Below are 24,303 nucleotides of genomic sequence, written 5' to 3'. Positions count from 1 at the left end.
ATAGAAAGAGAGAGAGAAACAAAGAGTAAAATGAGCAAACGAAAGAGCGAGCGAAAGAAAGAGAAACTGAAAGAAATAGCGAGGAAAGAAAGAGAGAGAGAGCGAAAGAAAGAGAGTGATAGAAAGAGCAAAATAAAGAGAGTGAAAGAAAAAGCAATTGAGAGAAAGCGTGAAAAAAAGAGCTAGGGAAAGAAAGAAAGAGTGAAATAAAGGGCCATACAAAGAGCAAAGAAAGAGCAAAAGAAAGAAAGAATGAATAACAGAAAGAGCGATGCAAAGTGCAATGAAAGCGAGCAAGTGAAAAAGAAATGTATAGATAGAAAAGACGATTATCATCTGTGTAGCCTGATCTGATTTGTGGGTCACACTGCTGTTTGAAGGCCCTTTGAAGACGAGACAGTATGAGAAAGAGTGAGAAAGAGAGGAGGGCAGGTGGGCTGCTTCTGGGGTGTGAGGAGTTCAGGCAGGTCTCCAGAGCTTTTATGAGGATAATCTGCTTTAGATGTTTCTCAGGCTGCCATAGAGAGCTGAATGGACCACTGCAGAGCTCACAAACTACAGAATGTTTAGAGCTTTTCATCAGGTTACATCAATAACCTTCAAAACCAGAGTAGAGGAGATCAGAGCGCACAAGCTGACATATCAAGAAATGAGAATAGATGAGGAAACTAAAGGACACAAGGTAAGAGGACAAGAGCATAGATGAGAAGAGAAGAGATGAGGCAAGGGGAGAAAAAAGGAGAGTAGGCGAGAGAAGAGAAGAGAAGAGATGTGAGAAGAGATGAGACATGAGGGAAAGAGAAATGAGGAGACGAGAAAATGGTAAATGGTCTGCACTTATATAGCACCTTTTTAACCTTAACGGTATTCGAAGCGCTTTACACTGTGACTCATTCACCCATTCACACACCAATGGCGGCAGAGCTGCTATGTAAGGTGCTAGCCTGCCATTGGGAGCAACTTGGTGTTCAGTGTCTTGCCCAAGGACACTTCGGCATGTGGAGTCGTGTGGGCCGGGATTTGAACCACCAACCCTGCGATTACTGGCCGACCTGCTCTACCAACTGAGCCACAGCCACCCCAAGACAAGATGAGTGGAGACAACACGAGACAAGACGTGAGAAGATGAAAGATGAGGTAGAGCAGAGGAGAGGAGATGTGAGGAGAAAAGACAAGAGCATATTGGATGAGATGTGAGGGAAAGAGAAGTGAATTGAGGAGACAAGAGAAGACAAGATGAATGGAGACAAGACGAGATTGGAGAAGAGGAGACGGGACAAGAGCAGAAGAAAGGAGAGGAGACAAATTGAGAAGAGACACGAAGAGAAGATAATTGACGAGAAATGAGGAGACGAGAGAAGACAAGACGAGAAGAGATGAAAAAGATGAGATGAGAAGAAAATAAGGAGACAAGATGAGGAATAAAGAGAGGAGACAAGGTGAAAAGAGATGAAAGGAGAAGAGAAGAGCGTGAGGATGAGAAGAGATGGTTAAGGAAGAGAAGAAGGGAGAGGAGATGAGACAAAACAAGAATTGAGAAGAGAGGAGATGAGATGAGACGTGAAGGGAAGAGAAGAGAAGAGAAAGGCAGAGATGAGAGAAGACAATATGAGTGAAGATGAGTGGAGACACGAGAAGAGAGGAAATTAGATGATAGCAGAAGAGGGAAGAGAAAGATGGGAAGAGAAGAGATCAGAACAGTACAGAATAGAGACTTGCTGGGAAGACATTAAACACATGTATGCGGTAATTAGAGGTTTGCTTGAGGTCTCTGAGCGACACAGAAACAAGAGACAGAAGACACAGCATGAGTTATGAGACACAACATTCGTAATGACACGTCTGTGAACACACCCCTCATTTTCATCAATCTAATCACAGAGAAGAGCCTCTGTGTGCGAGTGTGTGTGTTTGTTGGGGGCACATCTAAGAGCACGGCGAGCTGAAGGAATGCCTTTGATGTCATGTATTGAGTATGCAGGCCAAAGTCATAACAGCCATTTTTCAGAGGAAAATTGCACGAGGGGTCTGTCTCCATCAAACCCCGAACAGCACTGCCCAGACAGATCAACCGAGAGGAGCTGTCATCACAACGAAAACACAAACTGAAACGAGAAAAAGGGAGATACCCGACACACACTGAAAGGCATTCCACAGCCCGGAGTGTGTCCTTTATAATCCTATGTTATTCCACACTTGCGTGTTATGCTGGCTTTTGATGTCCACAAAACACGTAAGCATCAGGAATCCTTACATACATGCTTTTCGCCTTGTCCATATTGAAGGCATCTTGTTCCGTATTGAAGCAGCAAAGGCTGGAACATACTTTATGCAAGTATGGGAACACAGATGCTCCAAAACGTGTCATTTCACATTTCATAACTAAACGCAAGTACATGTTGCGTTCTCAACGTTGCCACAAGGGACATTAACTGTCTGCTTCTACGGTGAGTGTTCTCTTTCAACTCAACTACTGTCATGGTGGAGCAACAGTTTGAAGATGATTTTGCAGAGCAATCAACTTTTAAGACAAGGCAATTTACCAGAATAATAACACATCCGGTTTAATGGTGGTGGTGGCGTAGTGGTCTAAAGCACTATACTGTTAAGCAGAAGGTTGTTGGTTCGATCCCCACAGCCACCACCATTGTGTCCTTGAGCAAGGCACTTAACTCCAGGTTGCTCCGGGGGGATTGTCCCTGTAATAAGGGCTCTGTATAAATGTATATGTGTATGCATAATGCATAAATGTAAATATAAATGGCACATAGTTATGAAGTTAACTCTAACATCCCCTTGAGTACTGAGGTTTGTTACCACCACAGTAATGCAAGAACAAACAGAAGTGTGTTGGCAATGTGTTGGCCAAGTACTCTAGTCTATGTAAACATGCTTACATTAAGTATGTTGAAGTCGCAAAAACAAAAGTGTGTCTACTAAATTGCTACTCACTTTGACTGACGCTGTCAGTGTGTTTAAAGAGGATCTGGGCTAGATGATTCCTGACATTCCCTGAGATATCTATGGAGTGCCACTTGTGTATGGATCAAGTTGCATCTATTGTGTTGTTGAGGAGTGGAAAAGAGAGGCATTGATCTGGCTCAGGAAGTCAACGTTTCGGAGATTCCTCTCACAGTCCACCATGATACACAAACCACACACCACATTACCTATTGAGGTTCAGTAAATTATGACAGAATGTTCATATTTGGGTGAACCATCTTTTTAAGATTTCAGCACCAGTAGTGTCCGTGTAGAGTTTACACGCCTCCAGGTGTGCAGAATAAGGTCTACACTGGCACCTGGGCGACCTCCATTGCATTAAGAAATGCACTCTTACAACAACAAACAGGTGTTTGGTTTCCACCTTGTAGTCTTGGGTCACAAAGAAAGTGTGTGTGTGCAGCTCGGTTTAACCTTGTTCCTCTGGTTTACTGTAAGTCAAAGTGTTCATGCACATGAAGGAGCAATCAGTGTTAATTACATAGGGAGATGTACAGTTACAGAGATTATTGGATTAGAACTGAGATCTGGCTGTCTGGAGGTGTGTGTGTGTGTGTGTGTGTGTGTGTGTGTGTGTGTGTGTGTGTGTGTGTGTGTGTGTGTATGTGTGAGCGTGTATTTATCACTTTGTGGGGACCAAATGTCCCCATAAGGATAGTAAAACCCGAAATTTTTGACCTTGTGGGGACATTTTGTTGGTCCCCATGAGGAAAACAGCTTATAAATCATACTAAATTATGTTTTTGAAAATGTAAAAATGCAGAATGTTTTCTGTGAGGGTTAGGTTTAGGGGTAGGGTTAGGTTTAGGGGATAGAATATAAAGTTTGTACAGTATAAAAACCATTATGTCTATGGAAAGTCCCCATAAAACATGGAAACACAACATGTGTGTGTGTGTGTGTGTGTGTGTGTGTGTGTGTGTGTGTGTGTGTGTGTGTGTGGGGGCAGGTTGATTACTTCTGCGACACACATACAAAAGAACACAAACAATAGCTGATGTAATTTTGTGAGATATTATTGGCGATTTTCGTGGGATTTTTGGACATTTTCAGTGGGAGAAACCTTATTGCTTGGAAGTTGTTCTTGCATAACTCTGGAGAGATATTACAGATTAATTTAAGTTTCAACTTTGAGTCAAATGTTACTCCTAAAATTCCTATGGTGGACCAAAATGAGACAATGGTTGGCGTACAGTAAGAGTATTGAGTTATATAATGAGTGTGGATATCATAGCTCGGGTCATTTTGGTTTTGGAAGAATTTGATGAGAAAGGTTTAAGCGTATATTGAGATCTCTGACTTTTGATTGCAGATTTTGGTATCTTTGTAAACACAGTTTGAGACATTGTTGAGCTCTCCTCTTACACTCTAGAGGAAACGAGTGTGAGAATACTAGGGTCTTTATCATCAGACGGAAGCTTTAGCAATAAAGTCTCCATTTGTTCTCTATTTCATCTCATTTCTGTCTAGGAGAAATAATAATCTTTCCACTGAGAATACACATCAACTTTACAGCCATATACACCTGAAAAACAAGCAAGCAAAGGTCATATGACCTTTTACAGAATCACGTTTCGTCTCTCAAAAGCCCTCACTCCCTTTTCGCACACCACCACAGGAAAGCCAACTCAATATTTGCACATACAAATGTTTACCAAGCTACCTTTATGAGCACATACTACAGACTATAATTGTTTTTTGAATAAAGTTCACTTTAATTCCTACAGACTAACCCTCTTCCCCATAACAGATTTTTAATTTGAACTTTTAGACTACACTTCTGTTCACGTTTGGGGAACTCTCAAACTGTAAACATCTCCAAATCCTCCCTTTAACCCATTGACCTCTACCTCTTTCCCCATCATACCCTTCATCACTCCTGGTTTAAAAATGCATGCGCACACAATCTGCCTTCCTGAGGTGTAAAAGTGGTTTCCTGCAAATCAGCTGGATTTAAATGCTTGATATGACTGAACAGCTCACTGAAACCACTTCAAAGAGTCAGACGCTACATTTAAAAGACCAAAACCGTGACTTTGGGTTCACCAGAGTGTGTGAATGAATGTGAATGAAACATGAATGTGTAAAACAGCCACTAACTGTCAATGAAGGATTAATCTTTTACCAAAATGACTATGAAATAATAAAACCTGGTTCAATTTACCACTTTCGCCATTTTCAAATGGCGAGTTTAAAAGAAATGTAGAGGGAAAATGCAACTTCTGAATCGCTCTCAACACTGTTTATGTGAATATGATTAAATATTCATTTGTTTGCAAGACAAAGGAATCGGCTACTTTATTTCAAAAAATGTAAATTCCATCAGTGCCATTTCTACTACAGAATTTTATTAAACACAAAACAGACAAAATGACATAAATCATTAGTCAAAGGTGGACTGGCCATAGGGAGAACCGAGACTTTTCCCGGTGGACCGGCCACAAACCATGTCCGAATGTGGCCAAACGGGCGCTGATAACAAATGTAGCGTACATAAAATGCTAGCTATAAAATTAGCCTCAGCAAAACAACACCTTTCTCGAGTCTGCCATCTTATTCCAAAAATGTTTCAAATGTAATTTCCACCACAGAAGGATATCAAACACAAGACCGTTTCAGATGTTGTGGAGGTTTTAAGAACGTTTATTTTCGAAATGTCCACAGAACCAAAAGTACTTATAGTTTAAGACACTCAAACACGTTAAGGTGTAACCAAGAGATGGAAAGAAGACATTGCTGATGGAGGAGAGACAACAAGCGTGCAGCTGCAGTCGAAGTCCTCAGCGAGAAGGTTAGACGTGTTTCACCTCTGGGCTGTTACTATGCAGACTTTACTGCAGAGAGCACGAAAGAGAGAAAGTTGCCTCCAGCCCCGCTGGCCTACTCTAGATGTTGCATAACAAATGCGCTCACTGCATTGCATTCCGTTTAACTTGTTAGACCAGAGATGCGTGACAACATTAGTGCTAGCTTCCGCCCCTCTATTCCCCGAAAACAACAGAGGACTAATAGCAGCAAGAAGGGATGAAAACAGTGATGCAACGGAGGAAGAACAAGGTGTTTGTTTGTCCCAAAGAATGCTGCATCCAATGCGTGTAAGTTGAGGACACTTCAGGCTGCTTGTAAGGAAGCTTGCAATGCATAATGCATGCTAAGCCTGCAGTCACACCCTACATGAGAGCTGCATTAAACCACACCATGCTTCAGCCCCATGATGTCATATTTAATTAACAGCTGTGAGGTGAAAAACATACCGGAGCACCACAGTGATTCATTTACCATGACACAGGGGGACACAGGGGCGCAGGGAGGACCACAGTAGGGAATAGACTTCAGTAGGGAACTTTGAAAATGATTGATATTGAAGATGGAGAGATAACAATTCATGATGGGGAGAAGACAAAATAGACAGACTGGGTTAGATTAGGTGGAAAGATAGGTTAGGTTTATTTGGATGGATGGACAGACGGACAATCAGGTAGATACTGATGGGGATGGGCAGATGGACGAGGGACTGAAAGAGACTGAATCTGCTCACGGTAGTCTAAAAATAATCTCCCGTCTCATATTTCTGATCCACCACGTCCATCAAGACACCCATCAACCTGCACAAACCTCCACCCCCATAAAATGTAACAGCCCCATCGAGACAAAGACTCCAGTAATCTCTCTGCGAGTGTGAAGTATTCATTCCAGCTGATGGGTTAGATCTTCTCTGAAACAACTCCACTTAAAGACGAGATAACCCTCCATTATACAGTCCACAGGACAGCACAATCTTTATCAAGATGAATACTTCTGGTACCACAGTCAAATAACACGCCCTTCTGATGACCCTGTCAGCTGCTTGTCTATGAAGATTTGAAATGCAGCAAACCTCCATGGGCTGTATTGTTGTATGAAAACACTTAAAACTTGATTATGACCGAACCCAATTTGATTCCATCGTGATTAATTGAAATGCCCCCACTCGGAAAGTCAGGGGAAATTGTGAGTTTTCCCATGGTAATTACGACTTTGGGTTAGCGTTCATCTCGTAATACCGATTCTTCCCTGAGGGAAGAACTTAAAGTATACGAATGGAAAACAAACGTTTTTCCTAGAACAGGTTTTCCTGATAACTGAATACACTTCACAAGCGATTACACTTCACTGGAACTAAAAAACACAAACAAAGTTGGACAGGAATGTGGCTCACTGCCAGCCACGTTTTCCACAACAGACAGCAGAAACAAGACGTTTACATTTATGCATTTGGCAGACGCTTTTATCCAAAGTGACTTACAGTGCAGAGCAACCTGGAGTTAAGTGCCTCAAGGACACAATGGTGGTGGCTGTGGGGCTCAAACCAGCGTCCTACCTGATTACCAGGTTACCAGTTATGTGCTTAGACCACTACACCACTACACAACCACCACATCCATTACCATGAGTTGAACCAGTTCACCATATTGGACTGAATCGTTTGAAACGTTTCATGTATCCAGTCAACACTGGTCCACAAGTTACTCCATCTTAACCTTTCTCTCGGACGTGCCCGACACTCAAACTGAGCCTATAATCGGGAGTAATATGATCCTAGAACTCATGAAATCTGCTTTTCATAGCTTTTCTTTGCAATGAACTATACTCCAAATAGTTCACAAATCGGACTGAACCCTAGGGTCGCACCAGCTTTCGAGTCAACAGTACACTGAACTTAGTATCGCCTCTTTCTGATGTTTCCGACATACCGAGAACAGATGAGCTGTTGATCCTTAGCATGCGTGTGATGAAAAGTCGACATTGAGTTGATCACAGCAGCTCTCGAGTCAACAGTACACTGATCCCAGGACAGAAGCTCTTGAGTCAACAGTACATCAAATTGATCACAGCAGTTCGCGAGTCACCGGTACACTGAACTGAGAATCCCCTCTTTCGGACATAATACTGAGAACTGCTGATGAGCAAGCGTGAACCATGGACTTGAATGAGGGGGCGAAAAGTTTCAGTCGAGAGATGTAAAGTTGTGATGAGCTAAATCATGATTCTGTAAAAAGGGTGAGTTGGTTAAGATTAATTTATTCACTTTATATGCTTCAGATACATAGGACATCCGCATTTGTATTTCATTGTCATTATTGGGTGCTTTAGGTGCAAAACTTTAATGTAGGATGTAAGATCATTGAATTAAACCATTATGACAATAAACACCCACTTTATTTTAACTGAATAAAATGTAATAATCAACAATATGCTCTTACATGTGGCTTTATTGAACATGTATTCCATGACATCGGGGTACTAGCATTATATACAGTGACGTCATTACGCGATGACATAAAAGAATCGATTCATTGAAATTAACTGTCCGAAAGAACCAGTTCATGGAAAATAATCAGACTTCCCATCATGAAGCATATGTTTGAAATGAAATAATAACGTAGCCTAATACTTTGTGTATGTACTGTATACTACCTACTTTTAAAAGGGCTCTGTATCTCCATCTGTGTTTAAAGCATAAAACTGCAAGTCATAAACGGTTTAAGCAAAAACCAATTGGCACACATAGATTTCTGGCCATTACACCGATTTCGCGTTGCATGTAAGCATCTTTATTGGCATTCTTACCATCTTATCCTATGTGCGCAAGTGTTGTGCATGTGCCTTTTTACATTTTTAGGTTAAAATCCAAGAATAATCTAATAATTTAAAGTCTCACATGAACACTGTTTCTTGCATTGTCAGATGTTTTGAGTAAGCTGATTGCTGGTAGCTATCAGCGTATTGGTGTGCATGTAAATGCAATAACAGATAGTAAGAAAGTTCTACAAGATGTAAATCTGACAAATATGTAATCTGAGCAAGTAAGTAGCGTATTGCCAGACTTTCTTTTCTTTATTTATGGACATGACGTAAACACATGTCCGACTAATGACAGACACTTGAAATTTCCAGCCAATTCGAAAGACACAGCTCTGAACGTAAAATAATTATTGTTGGCTAACTGTGGTGACTCAGGGTTAGCAGGACTGGACTTGTAATCTGGCATAACTGGGCATTTTCCCGGTGGGCCTAATCACTTTGGGGCCGATTAGGGGCGGGCTGGCCATCGGGAGAACCGAGCAGGCCAGTGGGTTGGCCGCGAAATGGGCTGAAAGCTAAAATGAGCCGCATCGTTATGCAGAACGGACCACAAAACTGTGCTGCAGAAAATGACAGCAAAAACACCCCCCGCCCCTCAACATCTTTTGAGCCTGATTTTGCTATGTAAAATCCCAGGCCGATTACTCTTCCCAGTCCAGCCCTGAACACAAGAACACATTTTGAATAAAATGTTCTTCATAGTGTACCTTTAAAACCCCTATGCAACATTATGCAGTATGCATTGATTAACATTTAAAACTGTTGTTTCCCAGCAAACACAGAACATTCTGCTAACGGTAGCATATGCTTCCCATTTGGCTATTTTATTAGGAACCAATTATTAATATTCCAAAAACTTTCTTTTTAGGTATGTTCAAAAATCTCAGACCATTGCAGGGAGGTTTTTATATAAAACCAAATAAGAACATATACAGAATGCTCTCTCTAATGGTTATATTTAGGCTTTTTTAACCATAAACAAACCATTCCAGATCATTGCAGAGAGGTTTTTGTGTGACAGCCTAATTGCATTGTTGACACATGATCTCATTTTGAGCCAATCTGTTACATCAAAGCAGCAAATATGAAGTAATAATGGTGAGCTTGGCTATGGTAGCATGCTATTCCAAACATCCTTTTAATTTTCTCTCTCCTTCTGCCTTTCTATATGCTCTCTTTTATCTCTGCTGTGTATGTACATGTGTGTGCAATTCAGGGTAACCTAATACACCCAGCACCAACTCTGATCATAGCAAGTGGATCTTCCATGCATTCGCATGTGTGTGGCTTACAGAATTATGGACACACTTGATCAAAATAAACCAGCTGAGGGTCTGAATGAACATGATAAAGTGAGACAACAGAGACCTTTAAAACTCATGTTCTAAAGACTTTCTTTACTTCAAAGTCTTTAAAAACTCAAACTTTAAAATACAATGGTACAACTATGGGGTTTTGACATGGTACTATGGCTATAACATTATTTTCTGGACATGTACCATGGAAGTACCATGGCATCCTTTAAAGTGCCATGCGTATACCATTGGCTTATAAATATGGTAATCATCCAGTCCCGTGGTATTAACATCTGAAACCATCATTGTAACATTGTACCACCACAGCACAGCACCACCAGGCCATGTTACTCTGACAAAATCAAGACCCAGGAACTTTTACCCACAGTTATACCATAAATTTGGCTTTTCGTTGCTTCTGTTTGGAGTCATTTTGTCTTGGATTTCCTACGGTTTGGTCAGCCCACAAACAGGATATACACATTATTAACGTCCAGCCTTGAAATGAAAATGATGAGGAGTTTTAACTGTCCACGGGAGGTTTTAGTGAACTGAGAAAAGAACAGACATGGTTGACCCACCTCATTCAGGGGTTTTGTCTGGTTTCCACGGAGATGCTAATCTGGAAGACCCAGACACACTTCACTGCCTCGTGGTCATGTGTCCCTCCAAAATGTTAACGCTCAACACTCAACACACACAAACATTTCAATATTTTCAATTTCAATATGGAGGGGTGGTGGCATAGTGGGCTAAAACACATAACTGGTAATCAGAAGGTCGCTGGTTCAATCCCCACGGCCACCACCATTGTGTCCTTGAGCAAGGCACTTAACTCCAGGTTGCTCTGGGGGGGATTGTCCCTGTAATAAGGGCTCTGTAATTCGCTTTGGATAAAAGCGTCTGCCAAATGCATAAACGTAATGTAAATGTATTTTTGGGCCATTAAAACCAAACAGGGAATGACATAATATAAGGTCAAGTCTTCATTAACACAAATGGATGGTTCTTGTCTTGCCTTGGAATATTCTGGGTTCAATACAAGTTAAGCTCAATCAACAGCATTTAAGCCATAATGTTGATTACCACAATAGTTAATAGTTTTACTTGTGCCTTGTTTATTTATAATAGAGCAAAAATTGTGACAGACTGGGGTACATATTGAGGCACTTACAATGGAAGCGAATGGGGCCAAAGGAATAGCCATAAGATTGAAACATTATAAGTGTTAACATGATTTTAGTGGCATAATGTTGATTACCACAAAAAAATAAAATAAAGTGTCCCTTGTTGATTTATAAAAGAGCAAAACTTGTGGTTACATAAAGGCACTTACAATGGAAGTGAATGGGGCCAGTCGATAAACATTAAAAGGCCCTCTGATTCAAAAGTATAGCTACAGCATGTAAACATAACAAGGGTTTAACATGATGTTAGTGGCATAAAATTGATTACCACTAAAAAGATATTTCAAATTGTCCCTCGTTTTATTTAGAAAAGAGCAAAAATTGCAGTTACAGAAAGGCACTCACAATGGAAGTAAATGGGGCCAGTCGATAAAGATTCAAATGCACTCGGTTTCAAACGTATAGCCAAGAGACATAAACATTATATGTGCTAACATGATTTCACTTCCATTGTAAGTGCCTCACTTTAACCACAATATTTAGCTTTTTTTTAATAGATGAGGACAATTCGAAAACAGTTTTGTGGTAATCATCATTATGCCACCAATGTTGTCGATTGAGCACGACTTCTACTGAATCCGGAGCATTCCTTTAAAGTAAACATGAAATGAAAATTGACACTTTTTACTTTCTCAATACATGACATAGGACTTATTGCAAACAATTCATCATTGCATGTCATTCTAAAGAAATAGGATGTTTGTTTTCATCCAAATGTAAGAGCTAACTGTGTGTGTGTGTGTGTGTGTGTGTGTGTGTGTGTGTGTGTGTGTGTGTGTGTGTGTGTGTGTGTGTGTGTGTGTGTGTGTGTGTGTTAAACAAGGATGAGGCTTAGAGAGCATGTGCAAAGAGTGTGTATGGGATGTTTGACCTAATTGTGTCAGCAACATCATGCCTGGCATCACAGAAATGAGGAGAGCACACACACACACACACACACACACACACACACACACAAGCACGCTCAAAGTGCCATGTGCAGTAGGGGCAACATAAACATTTCCTAGTTTAGCCATACTCCTTTTAAAAAGCAACATAGTCCCTTTTAGACCCCAGACACAGACACACATTTGCACTAATTCACATTCATATTAGCTTCTCTGTTTAGTAAGGGCACCCAAGACAATCATTACTATGAAAAGGATGATTGTGGTTAATTAGAGTGTTGGGGAAGGGTGCAACAAATCCATTCAATATATAATTTCCACAACAATAACAGAGACTTCAAATGTTCCTATGATTTGAAACTAACATGGTACTTACAATACCAATTGTAAGCTCAAAATATAGGAAATACGAGTGGTGCTTGCCCATGCAAAACATGCTGTCACAATCCTAAGGTGTTGGTGGTGGTTGCCAAGGTGTTGCTATATGGTTGCTAGGGTTTTCTGGGAGGTTGATTATTGGTCCAATCCCAATTTGAGTTTCTATGATATTCTGGTCCCTAGATTTGGCTCAGGTCCCGCTTTCAAAAAGTCTACGGGATTTGTTTCCAGCGTTTTTTTTTAGGGTGGGTTTGACTGATTACCATCATTTTAGCTGATCGTCAAAGACAAAAGATCCCAATCTAAGATAAGAAAGCAAGGCTGAAAGGTCACGCCAGGTTGAGTGTTATTCCATAAACACAACTTCTCCCTGTCTGTACCTCAAGATCAGGAGATTCAGAGGAACTAGAGAGGTGGAAACCCCTCTGCATGGTGTCAGCATCCAAATATTATTCACTGAACTCCACAAAATCGAAATTTTCACTACATTTTTGGTGATTTCAGGTTTTATGTTCATTCTGGGGATAATAGGTCACTAATAAGACAGCAGAACCTGAAACAAAGACCAAATTTGAGGGCCAACAACCAATGGAATCAGGGCTGGACTGGTAATCTGGCATACCGGGCATTTTCCCGGTGGGCCGACGCACTTTGGGGACGATCAGGGGCGGACTGGCCATCGGGAGAACTGAGCGGACCGGAGGTTCGGCCGCGAAACGTGCAGAATGGGCCATGATAAGCTAAAATGAGCTGCCGCGATATGCAAAACAGACCACAAAATGGCGCCGCAATATGCAGAAAAGGACAGCAACAACAACTTTTGGGCCAGTTGCCATATAAAATCCTGGGCCGATTTCTCTTCACAGTCCAGCCCTGGATGGAATCTTGCTGTGCCTTTATCAGGTACATGTTTTGCTCCTACAGCTTGGGAAACAGTTGTTTGTGATTGAACACCATGCTAGCTTCCATGGCTATTTTTTTGGCAAAAAAAAAAACTGTTGAAATACAATCATAAATATAGTGTTTAAAAACAAAGATTGTCAGCTGAATAACATGGTTTCATCAAGGCATTAAAACAAGTACAATAAAAATATGATAATGGTGTATCTCCTGATATTAAAAACATATGTGTAAGCTCAGAAAAAGTCTTTTAATTTGTATCAACTCATTTTCTACATATTTGTTTCAGTCATAATAAATTATATTTTTAGAGATCCTTGCCTAATTTGTGCCTATTTGTGTCCCTGTATCTTTCTGAAATATTTTCACCAACCTCGTCCATATATAGGAATGTTAAAATGTGCCAATAATAATAATAATTATAATAATTTTTTATTTTATTGAAATAATAATAATACATATATTTTTATCAAAAAATAGAAGAAATAAATAAATAAATAAATAAATATAGATATATATTTTCTATTTTTTTCTCTGAATAAAGAAAATCATTGATTGTGTGTCTGGCACATTAAACACAATGACATCACATGACTTTGATCAAATAAAAATAATAACGATATAAATAATTAAAATGAATGAATGAATAAATAAATAAACAATATTATCATATCGATGTTATAAAATAATGTTAAAATGTGGTAATTTTTTTTTATATGATTACAAATAATAACATTAATAAATTAATAATAAAAAATACATATATGTTTATGATATTTAAAAAAAATACACACATTTTACAAGATCACATCACTGTGATAATAATATTTTAAATAATAATTATATAAATAAGCAAATAAATCTAATTGTAATATGTTTCATAAGCAATATGTACTAAACAGGATGTCCAAAAAATTAAAATAAAAAAATAAATAATAATAAATAAATAAATAAATAAATAATCCAAAAGCGGATTTCTTCAGGGAGGTGTGTTGTTTGGAAATGGCGCTATTTTCTCTTTCACTCTAGCTGGTCCATCATAGAGAGTGTGCAACGCTTGCGACGCACGTGGCCAAACACACAAAACTAATGTGGATCAAACTCTTCCGTTTAACCTGACTAACTTACATCACACAAACCAAGTTCAACTTCCAGCATCAACTTCCAGTCTCTCCTCAATAAATAACCTCAAGCTCTGAATGGATGCACCGTACACACATTGCAGGAGAGACGGCGCAGGTTTGTTTCGCTTTTGAATGCGTATGAAGATTATGCAATACGGAAATGATGATTAGTAAAATCACGGTGACAGGAATCCAATTTTTATCCAAGAGCGAACCGGGCACACGCCCCTCTGGATACTTTCACTACTCTATCCAACAAGACTCACTCAACGTTCCCTTTGAAGCAACCTGTCAAGACTTCATTGCTCAGAGCTTCGAACCCACATGCTTTGGATCACCAACCTAAATCCTTAACCACTAGACCACACCACTCCTGAGTCAAAACAAGCCTGTCCTGGTTTGCAAAACATGCGTATGTCATTACATAACATTCAATGGCACCAGGGATACTTTTAAAGTGCTGTATGAATACTTTAAGTGGCTAAAAAGCCCCCAAGATTGCAGGTTCAAACATTACAGGGGTACATAGCTTACCATTGCGCACCGAATCAAGACTTTTAAAGCACCGAACTTGCGGTACAGTGAATGAACTACAAGTAAGCCTAATGTATTTTTGGATAACAAGTGCAACGCCAAACTCAAATCAAGTGGGGCTACTTACGCACTGCCTCCTGTTTGGGGTCGAGCGCCTCGGTGGTCGCTTGGATCCTGTTTATTTTATCGCGGAGCGCCCAAACGCGCCGGTTCGTGAAGACCAACTCGTGCTCCAGGTCCTGGAAGAGCGAACAGGCGTGTTTGGCCAGGTCGGACAGCTGGCGCAGGGTCCGAGACAGAGCCACATTACTGATGGCGCACAGGTCCTGGAACTGTAAACCCTCCTCATCTGTGTCCGTGCGTCGGCACAACAACTGGGGCTCCACGATCCGTTTGGCAAATGGCATTTTCTCATGCAGAGTTTCAACATAAAAGCCACTTTTTGAGGAAAACAAACAGGTTCCATGTAAAGTAAAGACCCTCCGTTATTCCAGGGTCTCCTGCGGCTCGTCCTCCATCCTCCGATCGGCTGGACGGACACTGTAACGCACTGAGATCCGCCTCTGTCTCTCCCCGTTTCACTCACTGGTGTGTGTTTCTCTGCGCTTTAAACTCAAAGTGCTTTTAAGGAAAGGATAACAGAAAACCTGGAGCGGAACCCAGCACAAGCTGGATCTGGATTGCGCAACAGACTTCCCATTGATAGATAGACAGACAGACAGACAATAGATAGATAGATAGATAGATTATAGACAGACAGACAATAGATAGATAGATAGATAGATTATAGACAGACAGACAGACAATAGATAGATAGACAGACAGACAGACAGGCAATAGATAGATAGACAGACAGATAGACGGACGGACAAACAGACAGACTATAGATAGATAGACAGACTGACAGACAATAGATAGATAGATGGATGGATGGACAGACAGACAAATAGATAGACAGACAGATAGATAGATAGACAGACAGACAGACAATAGATAGATAGACAGACAGATAGACGGACAGACAGACAGACTATAGATAGATAGATAGATAGATAGATAGATAGACAATAGATAGATAGATAGACAGACAGACAATAGATAGACGGATGGACAGACTATAGATAGATATAGATAGACAGATAGACAATAGATAGATAGATAGACAGACAAATAGATAGATAGATAGATAGACAGACAGACAATAGATAGATAGATAGATAGACAGACAGACAGACAATAGATAGATAGATAGACAGACAAATAGATAGATAGATAGACAGATAGACAGACAGACAATAGATAGATAGACAGACAGACAGACAGACAATAGATAGATAGATAGATAGATAGATAGATAGATAGATAGATAGATAGACAGACAAATAGATAGATAGATAGATAGATAGATAGATAGATAGATAGATAGATAGATAGATAGATAGACAGACAAATAGATAGATAGACAGACAAATAGATAGATAGATAGATAGATAGATAGATAGATGGATGGATGGATGGATGGATGGATGGATGGATGGACAGACAGACAAATAGATAGACAGACAGACAATAGATAGATAGACAGACAGATAGACGGACAGACAGACAGACAGACTATAGATAGATAGATAGATAGACAATAGATAGACGGATGGACAGACAGACAGACAGACAGACTATAGATAAATATAGATAGACAGATAGACAATAGATAGATAGATAGACAGACAAATAGATAGATAGATAGACAGACAGACAGACAATAGATAGATAGATAGACAGACAAATAGATAGATAGATAGACAGATAGACAGACAGACAATAGATAGATTGATAGACAGACAAGATAGATAGACAGATAGACAGACAGACAATAGATAGATAGACAGACAGACAATAGATAGATAGATAGATAGATAGATAGATAGATAGATAGATAGACAGACAAATAGATAGATAGATAGACAGACAGACAGACAATAGATAGATAGATAGACAGACAAATAGATAGATAGATAGATAGACAGATAGACAGACAGACAATAGATAGATTGATAGACAGACAAGATAGATAGACAGATAGACAGACAGACAATAGATAGATAGACAGACAGACAATAGATAGATAGATAGATAGATAGATAGATAGATAGATAGATAGATAGATAGATAGATAGATAGATAGATAGATAGATAGATAGATAGATAGATAGTTAGTAAGTAAGTAAAATATATTTTGCCTTTTAGTTATCATAACTTAGAATATCTGTCCTGGATTGATCTTGTTTTTGTTGGCTGAACTTGTTTCAAAATGATTCAGCTGAAATATATACGTCAAGAGAACTACACACATCAAGGTCTGTTATTATGATTCCCAGCATGCAAATTGCAGCGCTACTGTCTTTTCATTTTTCCTGTTTGCTGTTAACTTTATGTTTGTATAAACAACTTTCCCTCTTAAGTTGACACAACTTGAAATTTGAAGGCTGCATGAACACTTAAATATTTAAGGTAAAACATGAGATTTTTTAAAGTGTACAGACAGACAGATTATTAGAGGCACTCCTGGTCCTTCATATAAGAACATTTACAGTTTGGGTGTTCCTTCAAGAGGGGTTGATTTTTATTTTTTTTAACAAACTGATCAAATTTCTTTCTTTTTGTTAATTAAGATAACATTAAATCTAATTTGGAAAAATGTTACTAGGCCTTCATCATTCATTTTGGTAATTTCAAATTCCTTTTATGTGTCCCAGACAATCCTAAAAATACAAATGATTAAATGTTTAAAACTAAGATAAAAAAACATTTCAATATTTATTGTGTGAAAAAGATTTCTACCCATTTTTTCCACATATTTTTACACAAAAAGTGTGAAAAATATTATTTAATTGTGTGTATTTAGTATAAATAAAATGTAAGCAATAAAATTGCAAGAAAGGAAGCGTGCAATTTTATAATAAATCTTAGTGGAGTCAAATGTTCTTATTTGCAGATTGTTAGTGTCTGAAACATTAAGTAATGCATTTCCACACACTAGTCCTCACAGTCTGGTTAGTGTGTATGGAGTGTGTGAGATTCCTGTGTGGACACGTCACAGAGAGAGTCTCATTCACATTTGCTGAGTGAGTATTACACTAAAGCCGTTCTGACAAGAACCAAAGAGCTCACATCCCTAAAGCCCTTCCTAGTGCACGCTAATACTAGAGTACTCAACGCAGAATTGCCATCGCTGCAATGCACACACACTCTGAATGAATGGGCCATCACAGAGCAGTGCATAGACAGCGGCTTGTCACTGAAAATTAATGAAGTCTGAAACAAATGATAGTGATCAATTATTTAATCAATTTACTTGCTCATTCATTTATTCATTTTGTATTATCAGTTACAACTTAAAGCCATCAAATGACTGTAGTTTAAGCGCAGCAGGCAGGCTTTGGAATGGCCTTTGGATGTGTTCAGTAAATCACAGACTTTCCACACAGTATGGACCCCTCTAGTGGCAGATCCATCACAGGCCTCCTTTGCAATCAGAGCAAATATTGTCATTCATACTCTCAAAGTCACATATCCTTTACATTTAGACCTATAAGGTGTTATTTGATGCCATTTTTGGACACTAAAGCCACAATTTTTTTTATTATTTAACCTTTATTTATCCAGGTAAACTGTTTGAGAACCACTTCTCATTTACAAACATGACCTGCTAGCTATTGGCGGAGAGGAGATGGTAGATTGATGTAGCCAATTCAGGGATGGAGATTATTAGGAGGCCATGATATATAGGGGCCAATGGGGGGGAATTTGGCTAGGACACCGGGGTTACACCCCTACTCTTTACGAGAAGTGCCCTAGGATTTTTAATGACCACAGAGAGTCAGGACCTCGGTTTAACGTCCCATCCGAAAGACGGTGCTTTTTACAGTATAGTGTCCCCGTCACTATACTGGGGCATTAGGACCCACACAGACCAGAAATTCAGAATTAAATTAATGTGCACCTATTTGTACAAATAGAGACAGATTTGTGAATACAAATGTTCCCTTTTGTATTAATGTAACAAAATTTGCATGTCTAACATAAGGAAGATGTTCCAAATTAAACACAAAATGTCCTTGTGAAGCATTGAATGTGCATTTGTGGTTGTCTTTTTACTTTAATTTATTATTAAATGAATGTGCAGCTATTTGTACAAATAGAGACATATTTGTGAATATAAATGTTCCCGTTTGTATAAATAAATCACAGTTTGTGTGCAACAAAATTAAGATGTTCCAAATGAAACACAAAATGGCCTTTTGAAGCATCGAATGTGCATTTGTGGATCAAGTGACATGCATGCATTCATTGACATGTTTTTGTGTCTATTCTGGTTTATTTCTTTTTTGAATTTTGAGACTTTTGTTTAACTGTTGTGACCATGGACAGACCCACAAGCAAACAACTACCAATGAATAAGTCCTAAATTCATCCATAAGTGTGTGTGGTGATGGGGGCGTGGCCAAGCATTTGCAGAGAGCAAGGCTGGGAGAGACATAACGGTAAGGATTGACACCTGTGGAAAATCACCTCTTAGAGCTGTTATGTGTTTGCAGTGAGAGTGGAGAGGAACGAAACTGCAATCCAGATCACCGGAGGAGAGACAGAATGTTAAGGATTGACACATGTGGAAAATCACCTCTTACAGCTGTTTTGTGTTTGCAGTGAGAGTGGAGAGGGATGAAAGTGCGATTCAGATCACCAGAGGAGAGACAGTACGGTAAGGATTGACACATGTGGAAAATCACCTCTTATAGCTGTTTTGTATTTGCAGTGAGAGTGGAGAGGGATGAAAGTGCAATCCAGATCGCCGGAGGAGAGACAGAATGACACACGCAGCAGTGTTGTGTGTTTGTGATTATTGTGCCGATAAGCAAACATTTGTGTAGAACGCTGAAAAAATTTACATTGACTGTTTACCTGGCCCCTGCTTCCTCCTTCAAGAGAGCTGAAGAACCCTGTCACAGTGTGGTTACATCTACCCATCAATTTGGGAAACGTCACAAGTGCATGTTATTAGCCTTAAACAAATGTCTTATTACTTGTGTCTATGATGTTCCAAATGAAACATAAAATGGTCTTGTGAAGTAGCGAATGTGCATTTGTGGATCAAGTGACACATGTGCATTCATTGACGTATTTTGTGTGTTTTCAGTTTCCTTACTTTTAATTTTGAGACTCCCTTTCCGCTGGTTTTGCCTTGCACGATCCACATGTAACTTTGTGTAATAAAAGCAGCTACCACTAGACATGGTCTCATTTTACAGATGCACCATCAGGCGGGACGTGGTTTATTCACAAGGTCACTCAGCATGTGCAGTTTACAAGCGACACTTCAAACGAGATCAGCAAAAGAATCAAAGATTTGTCTCAATGTTTCTCATATACAACTTGTGAGAAGCTTGTGGAAGGCCACCCAAAATGTTTGACCCAAGTTAAACAATTTAAAGGCAATGCAACCAAATACAAATACTAACTTTAAATGTATTTGGCTAAGGTGTATGTAAACTTCTGACTTCAACTGTATATTCACAAATATGTCTCTGTTTGTACAAATAGCTGCACATTCATTTAATAATACATTTTTAAGTGATTCATGCGTGAGTGAACTGTCCGAACTAATCAAACCGACTCAAAAGAATCATTTGGGTATCGCTAGTTCTGATTCGTAACAGCTGAAGTACATGAATACACGTCGATATAACTGAAATATTTTCATGCATTTACAAATATTTAGAAACATGCTACTTTAATGAACATGTCCAAAGAAAACATGGCAATTATGGGACTTTTAGGCACTTTATGCATTCATGCACTTTAAATGTTTTGATACTCTTAATTTGTTCTTGCAGTACAGATTCGTTCAGAAGCTGCACACATACGTGTTAAACTTACTGAAGACCTTCTCCAAATGAATCAGTCCAAAGGAGCCGTCTGAAAGATTCCAAGTAGCGAACTGATTCAGATCATTTTGTCAACCTGTTTGAGCAATTCATTGAAGAGAACAGACTCAAAAGAGTGATTCATTTAAATAATTTGAGTGATTCATTGGGCATTGCTAGTTCTTATTGATCCATAAAATAGGCCCAGACACAACATAAATCCCATCTTCATATTCTAGGTCTGCATTTTGAACTGAAGTTCAATCCAGGGAGTCTTGAGGACCAAAAGGACTTTAGAAGAGATCCAATCAGTTTTGGGTAAGAACAGACCAAACTGTAACTCCTTTTTAACTGTACATCTTGCCATTGCAGTCTCTAGGCACTTTATGCTGCCTTTATGTGCTTTTTGGAGCTTCAAAGTGCTGGTCACCATTCACTTGCATTGTGAGGACCAAAAGAGCTAAATTATTCTTCTAAAAATCTTCTTTTGTGTTCTGCAGAAGAAAGAAAGTCATACACATCTAGGATGGCATGAGGGTGAGTAAATCTTTGGGATTTTTCAGATTTTGATCGTCCGTTGTGCGAAAACCGTAATTCCGATTAGTAAGAAAAGTCATAGCAAACCAAGTCAGAACAGACTGAATGTCTGTGCCAAGTTTCATGGATGTAGCTTGAAGCTCTAGGAGGAGTTACAATTTATAACTTTGGTCTTTAGGGATTTTGGAAAAACGCTATCCTACCAAGTCTGTAGAGCCACAGTATGTTTGCTTTGTCAAACATAAATACTGCTTATTTATCTGTGAAAGAGACAGAAACAATGGCATATAAACTCTCTGTGACTGATTTATTAATTCAGACATGTTCGAAAACATTGACAAGTTGTTGTTTTATTTATTTTTTTAAAGATTTATTAATGCCCTTCTTTCCATGTTAGAGAGAGAGAGAGAGAGTGAGAGAGGCAGTGAGAGAGAGAGACAGAGAGAGAGACAGAGGTAGTGAAAGAGAGAGAGGGAGAGAGCAGAGACAGAGGCAGTGAGAGAGAGAGACAGAGAGAGAGACAGAGGCAGTGAAAGAGAGAGAGAGAAAGAGAGAGGGGGAGAGAGATAGAGAGAGAGACAGAGGCAGTGAGAGAGAGAGACTGAGGCAGTGTGAGAGAGAGAGAGCTAGAAAGATAAAAAAGAGGGCTGTTGTTGAACTGGGGTTGAACCCAATTGAGGCTGTTTATGGATTTGCAACCTGGCAGAATGGAATTAAAACGCTCATGTGACCTAAATCCATCTGTATTTATGTGCTTGTGGTGTGTTGTTTGTTTGTTTTGGGGGATGGGGGATTTGCATGATTAAATATGAAATTTGAACTAGTAATTCCATATAATGTCAGCTGATGTCATCTTAGTGCCCCAAAAAACTATTTGTACACGTAAGCAAACACTTAAAAAAATAATAAAAGGATCTTAAAGTAATCCATATGACTTCAGTGGTGAAATCCATGTATTCAGACATGTTATAATAGGTGTGGGTGAGAAACAGAGCAATAATGAAGTAATTTTTTGTATCATAAATTCTCCTCCCTGCCCAGTAGGGGGCGATATGCAGGAAGAATATAAATCACCAGAAACAGAAGAAGGAGAAAGTAAAAGTGAAGGAAAAAGCACTTAAATTTTGATCTGTTTCTCACCCACACCTATTATATCACTTCTGAAGACATGGATTCAACCACCAGAGTCATCTGGATTACCTATATGTTGCCCTTATGTGGATTTTGGAGCTTCAAAATGTTGGCACCCATTCACTTGCATTGTGAGGACCGAAAGAGCTGAAATATTCACCTAAACATCTTTGTGTTCAGCTGAGGAGAGAAAGTCATGCACATCTGGGATGGCATGAGGGTGAGTAAATGATGAGAGGATTTTAATTTTTGGGTGCACTATCGCTTTAAGTGGATGTATCAAGTCAGTTCACCTTAAGTTTGAAAATCAGGAAGTGTCCAAATACTTTGTCAACGTATATATTGTCATTTAAAACAAAAAAATGTGGGTGAAAATTTGCTTGAAAGTTGTTCTTGTGCCACTTTACTTTATAATAAATAAGTAAGACTTAATTGTCCAAAAACGTTTTGGACTCCCCTATGTGTTCTCCCTTCTGATTGGCTGGTGAGGTGAGGCCCAGGATGCATGTCATGTGTTTTCATAAGCACGTTACTCTCTATAGTCTCTATTGTCCTGTTGTTTGGATTCATTCCACAGTCGATCAGTTTCAACGTGTGACAGACGGAACAATGACACGTCGTTCAGACACTGACATCAGCGTTGCGTCCACCGGATTACTCTCTCAGTGCCATCCAATCCAAACCTACACAGGAGCATTATGTGTTTACTGCCAGTATTTTTACAAGATCAAACCCCAAAAAGAAATCTTGGCAGAAACATGTTTGGATCATTTACAATCCAGAATGCAGAATCAGATGAGTTATTTGAGAGAGAGTTGATGTATGGATATTTATTCATTGTTATCAGTATGCAAGGAATTTTTGCCTCCAAAGTTGCATAGAAAGTGTAATAAATTTAAATATAATTCAAATGGCTGCCATTCGCAAAGAAAACGCTCTCCATATCCACATTATCTGGAAAATGATGAAGTTAGGAAACTGAAAACTAAGATTTCAAAGATTTCCTGTGGCACATACATTATTATAATGTTATCTTATAATGCCATACATGCACAGTTGATTCTCCATGGTCACTCTGTCACAGTTGACACTCTGTCCTTTTCTGCATATCGCGGCGTCATTTTGCGGTCCGTTCTGCATAATGCGGCGGTTCATTTTTGCTTATCGTGGCCCATTAGGCACGTTATGCAGACGCACCACCGGCACGCTCAGTTCTCCTGCTGGCCAGTCCGCCCATGATCGGCCCCAAAGTGCGTCGGCCCACCGGGAAAATGCCCGGTATGCCAGATTGCCAGTCCAGCCCTGGTCATGACTATCGTAAACCTTTTTGACATTTAATCGTGCAGGATATGAATTATTCTGTAGATATACAGTATAATTAGATGTTCACAATGTAAAATGCTAATTATTGATACAAGCAATGGAATTATTACTAGTTAAATTGACATTTTCTGGCATCTGTATTTACGTTTGCACTAATAACAGTTCATTCTTGATATCAAACATTTTATTTAAACAAGTAAATGGTACAAAAATTCGATTTTTTATATCTGTAATTTGGTTTTCTAGTGGAAATGTTCATTTCAGATCTCTATAATGTGATATTTAACTAGTAAGAAAGCCTTTTCCAGGTTTTGAACATGTTGAAATAAATGTATAGACATGTTGATATCAGGATTGAACATTTGCACAAGTAACAAGATACAAAATGAGCCTTTTTTCATGATTCTAAAAGAAAACCTAAAATTACAAACACACACTGAAATCACCATTCTCTG

At 39.2% G+C, this 24,303-nt stretch overlaps 1 protein-coding gene across 2 annotated transcripts in view; it reads right to left on the bottom strand.

Annotated features, from left to right (window-relative positions):
- Positions 1 to 15,503, bottom strand: part of LOC127624792 (actin remodeling regulator NHS-like) — a 103,316-nt gene extending 87,813 nt beyond the window's left edge. For both annotated transcript variants that reach the window (XM_052099683.1, XM_052099684.1), the window contains exon 1: positions 15,061 to 15,503. In XM_052099683.1, coding sequence (XP_051955643.1) covers positions 15,061 to 15,340 — 280 coding nt within the window. In that variant the 5' untranslated portion in view covers positions 15,341 to 15,503. The remainder of the gene's footprint in view (positions 1 to 15,060) is intronic.
- Positions 15,504 to 24,303: the final 8,800 nt, after the last annotated feature.

Source organism: Xyrauchen texanus, chromosome 31 (assembly GCF_025860055.1).
Source record: "Xyrauchen texanus isolate HMW12.3.18 chromosome 31, RBS_HiC_50CHRs, whole genome shotgun sequence".
Taxonomy (NCBI): domain Eukaryota; kingdom Metazoa; phylum Chordata; class Actinopteri; order Cypriniformes; family Catostomidae; genus Xyrauchen; species Xyrauchen texanus.
This window is presented reverse-complemented; position numbering and strand designations above follow the sequence as displayed.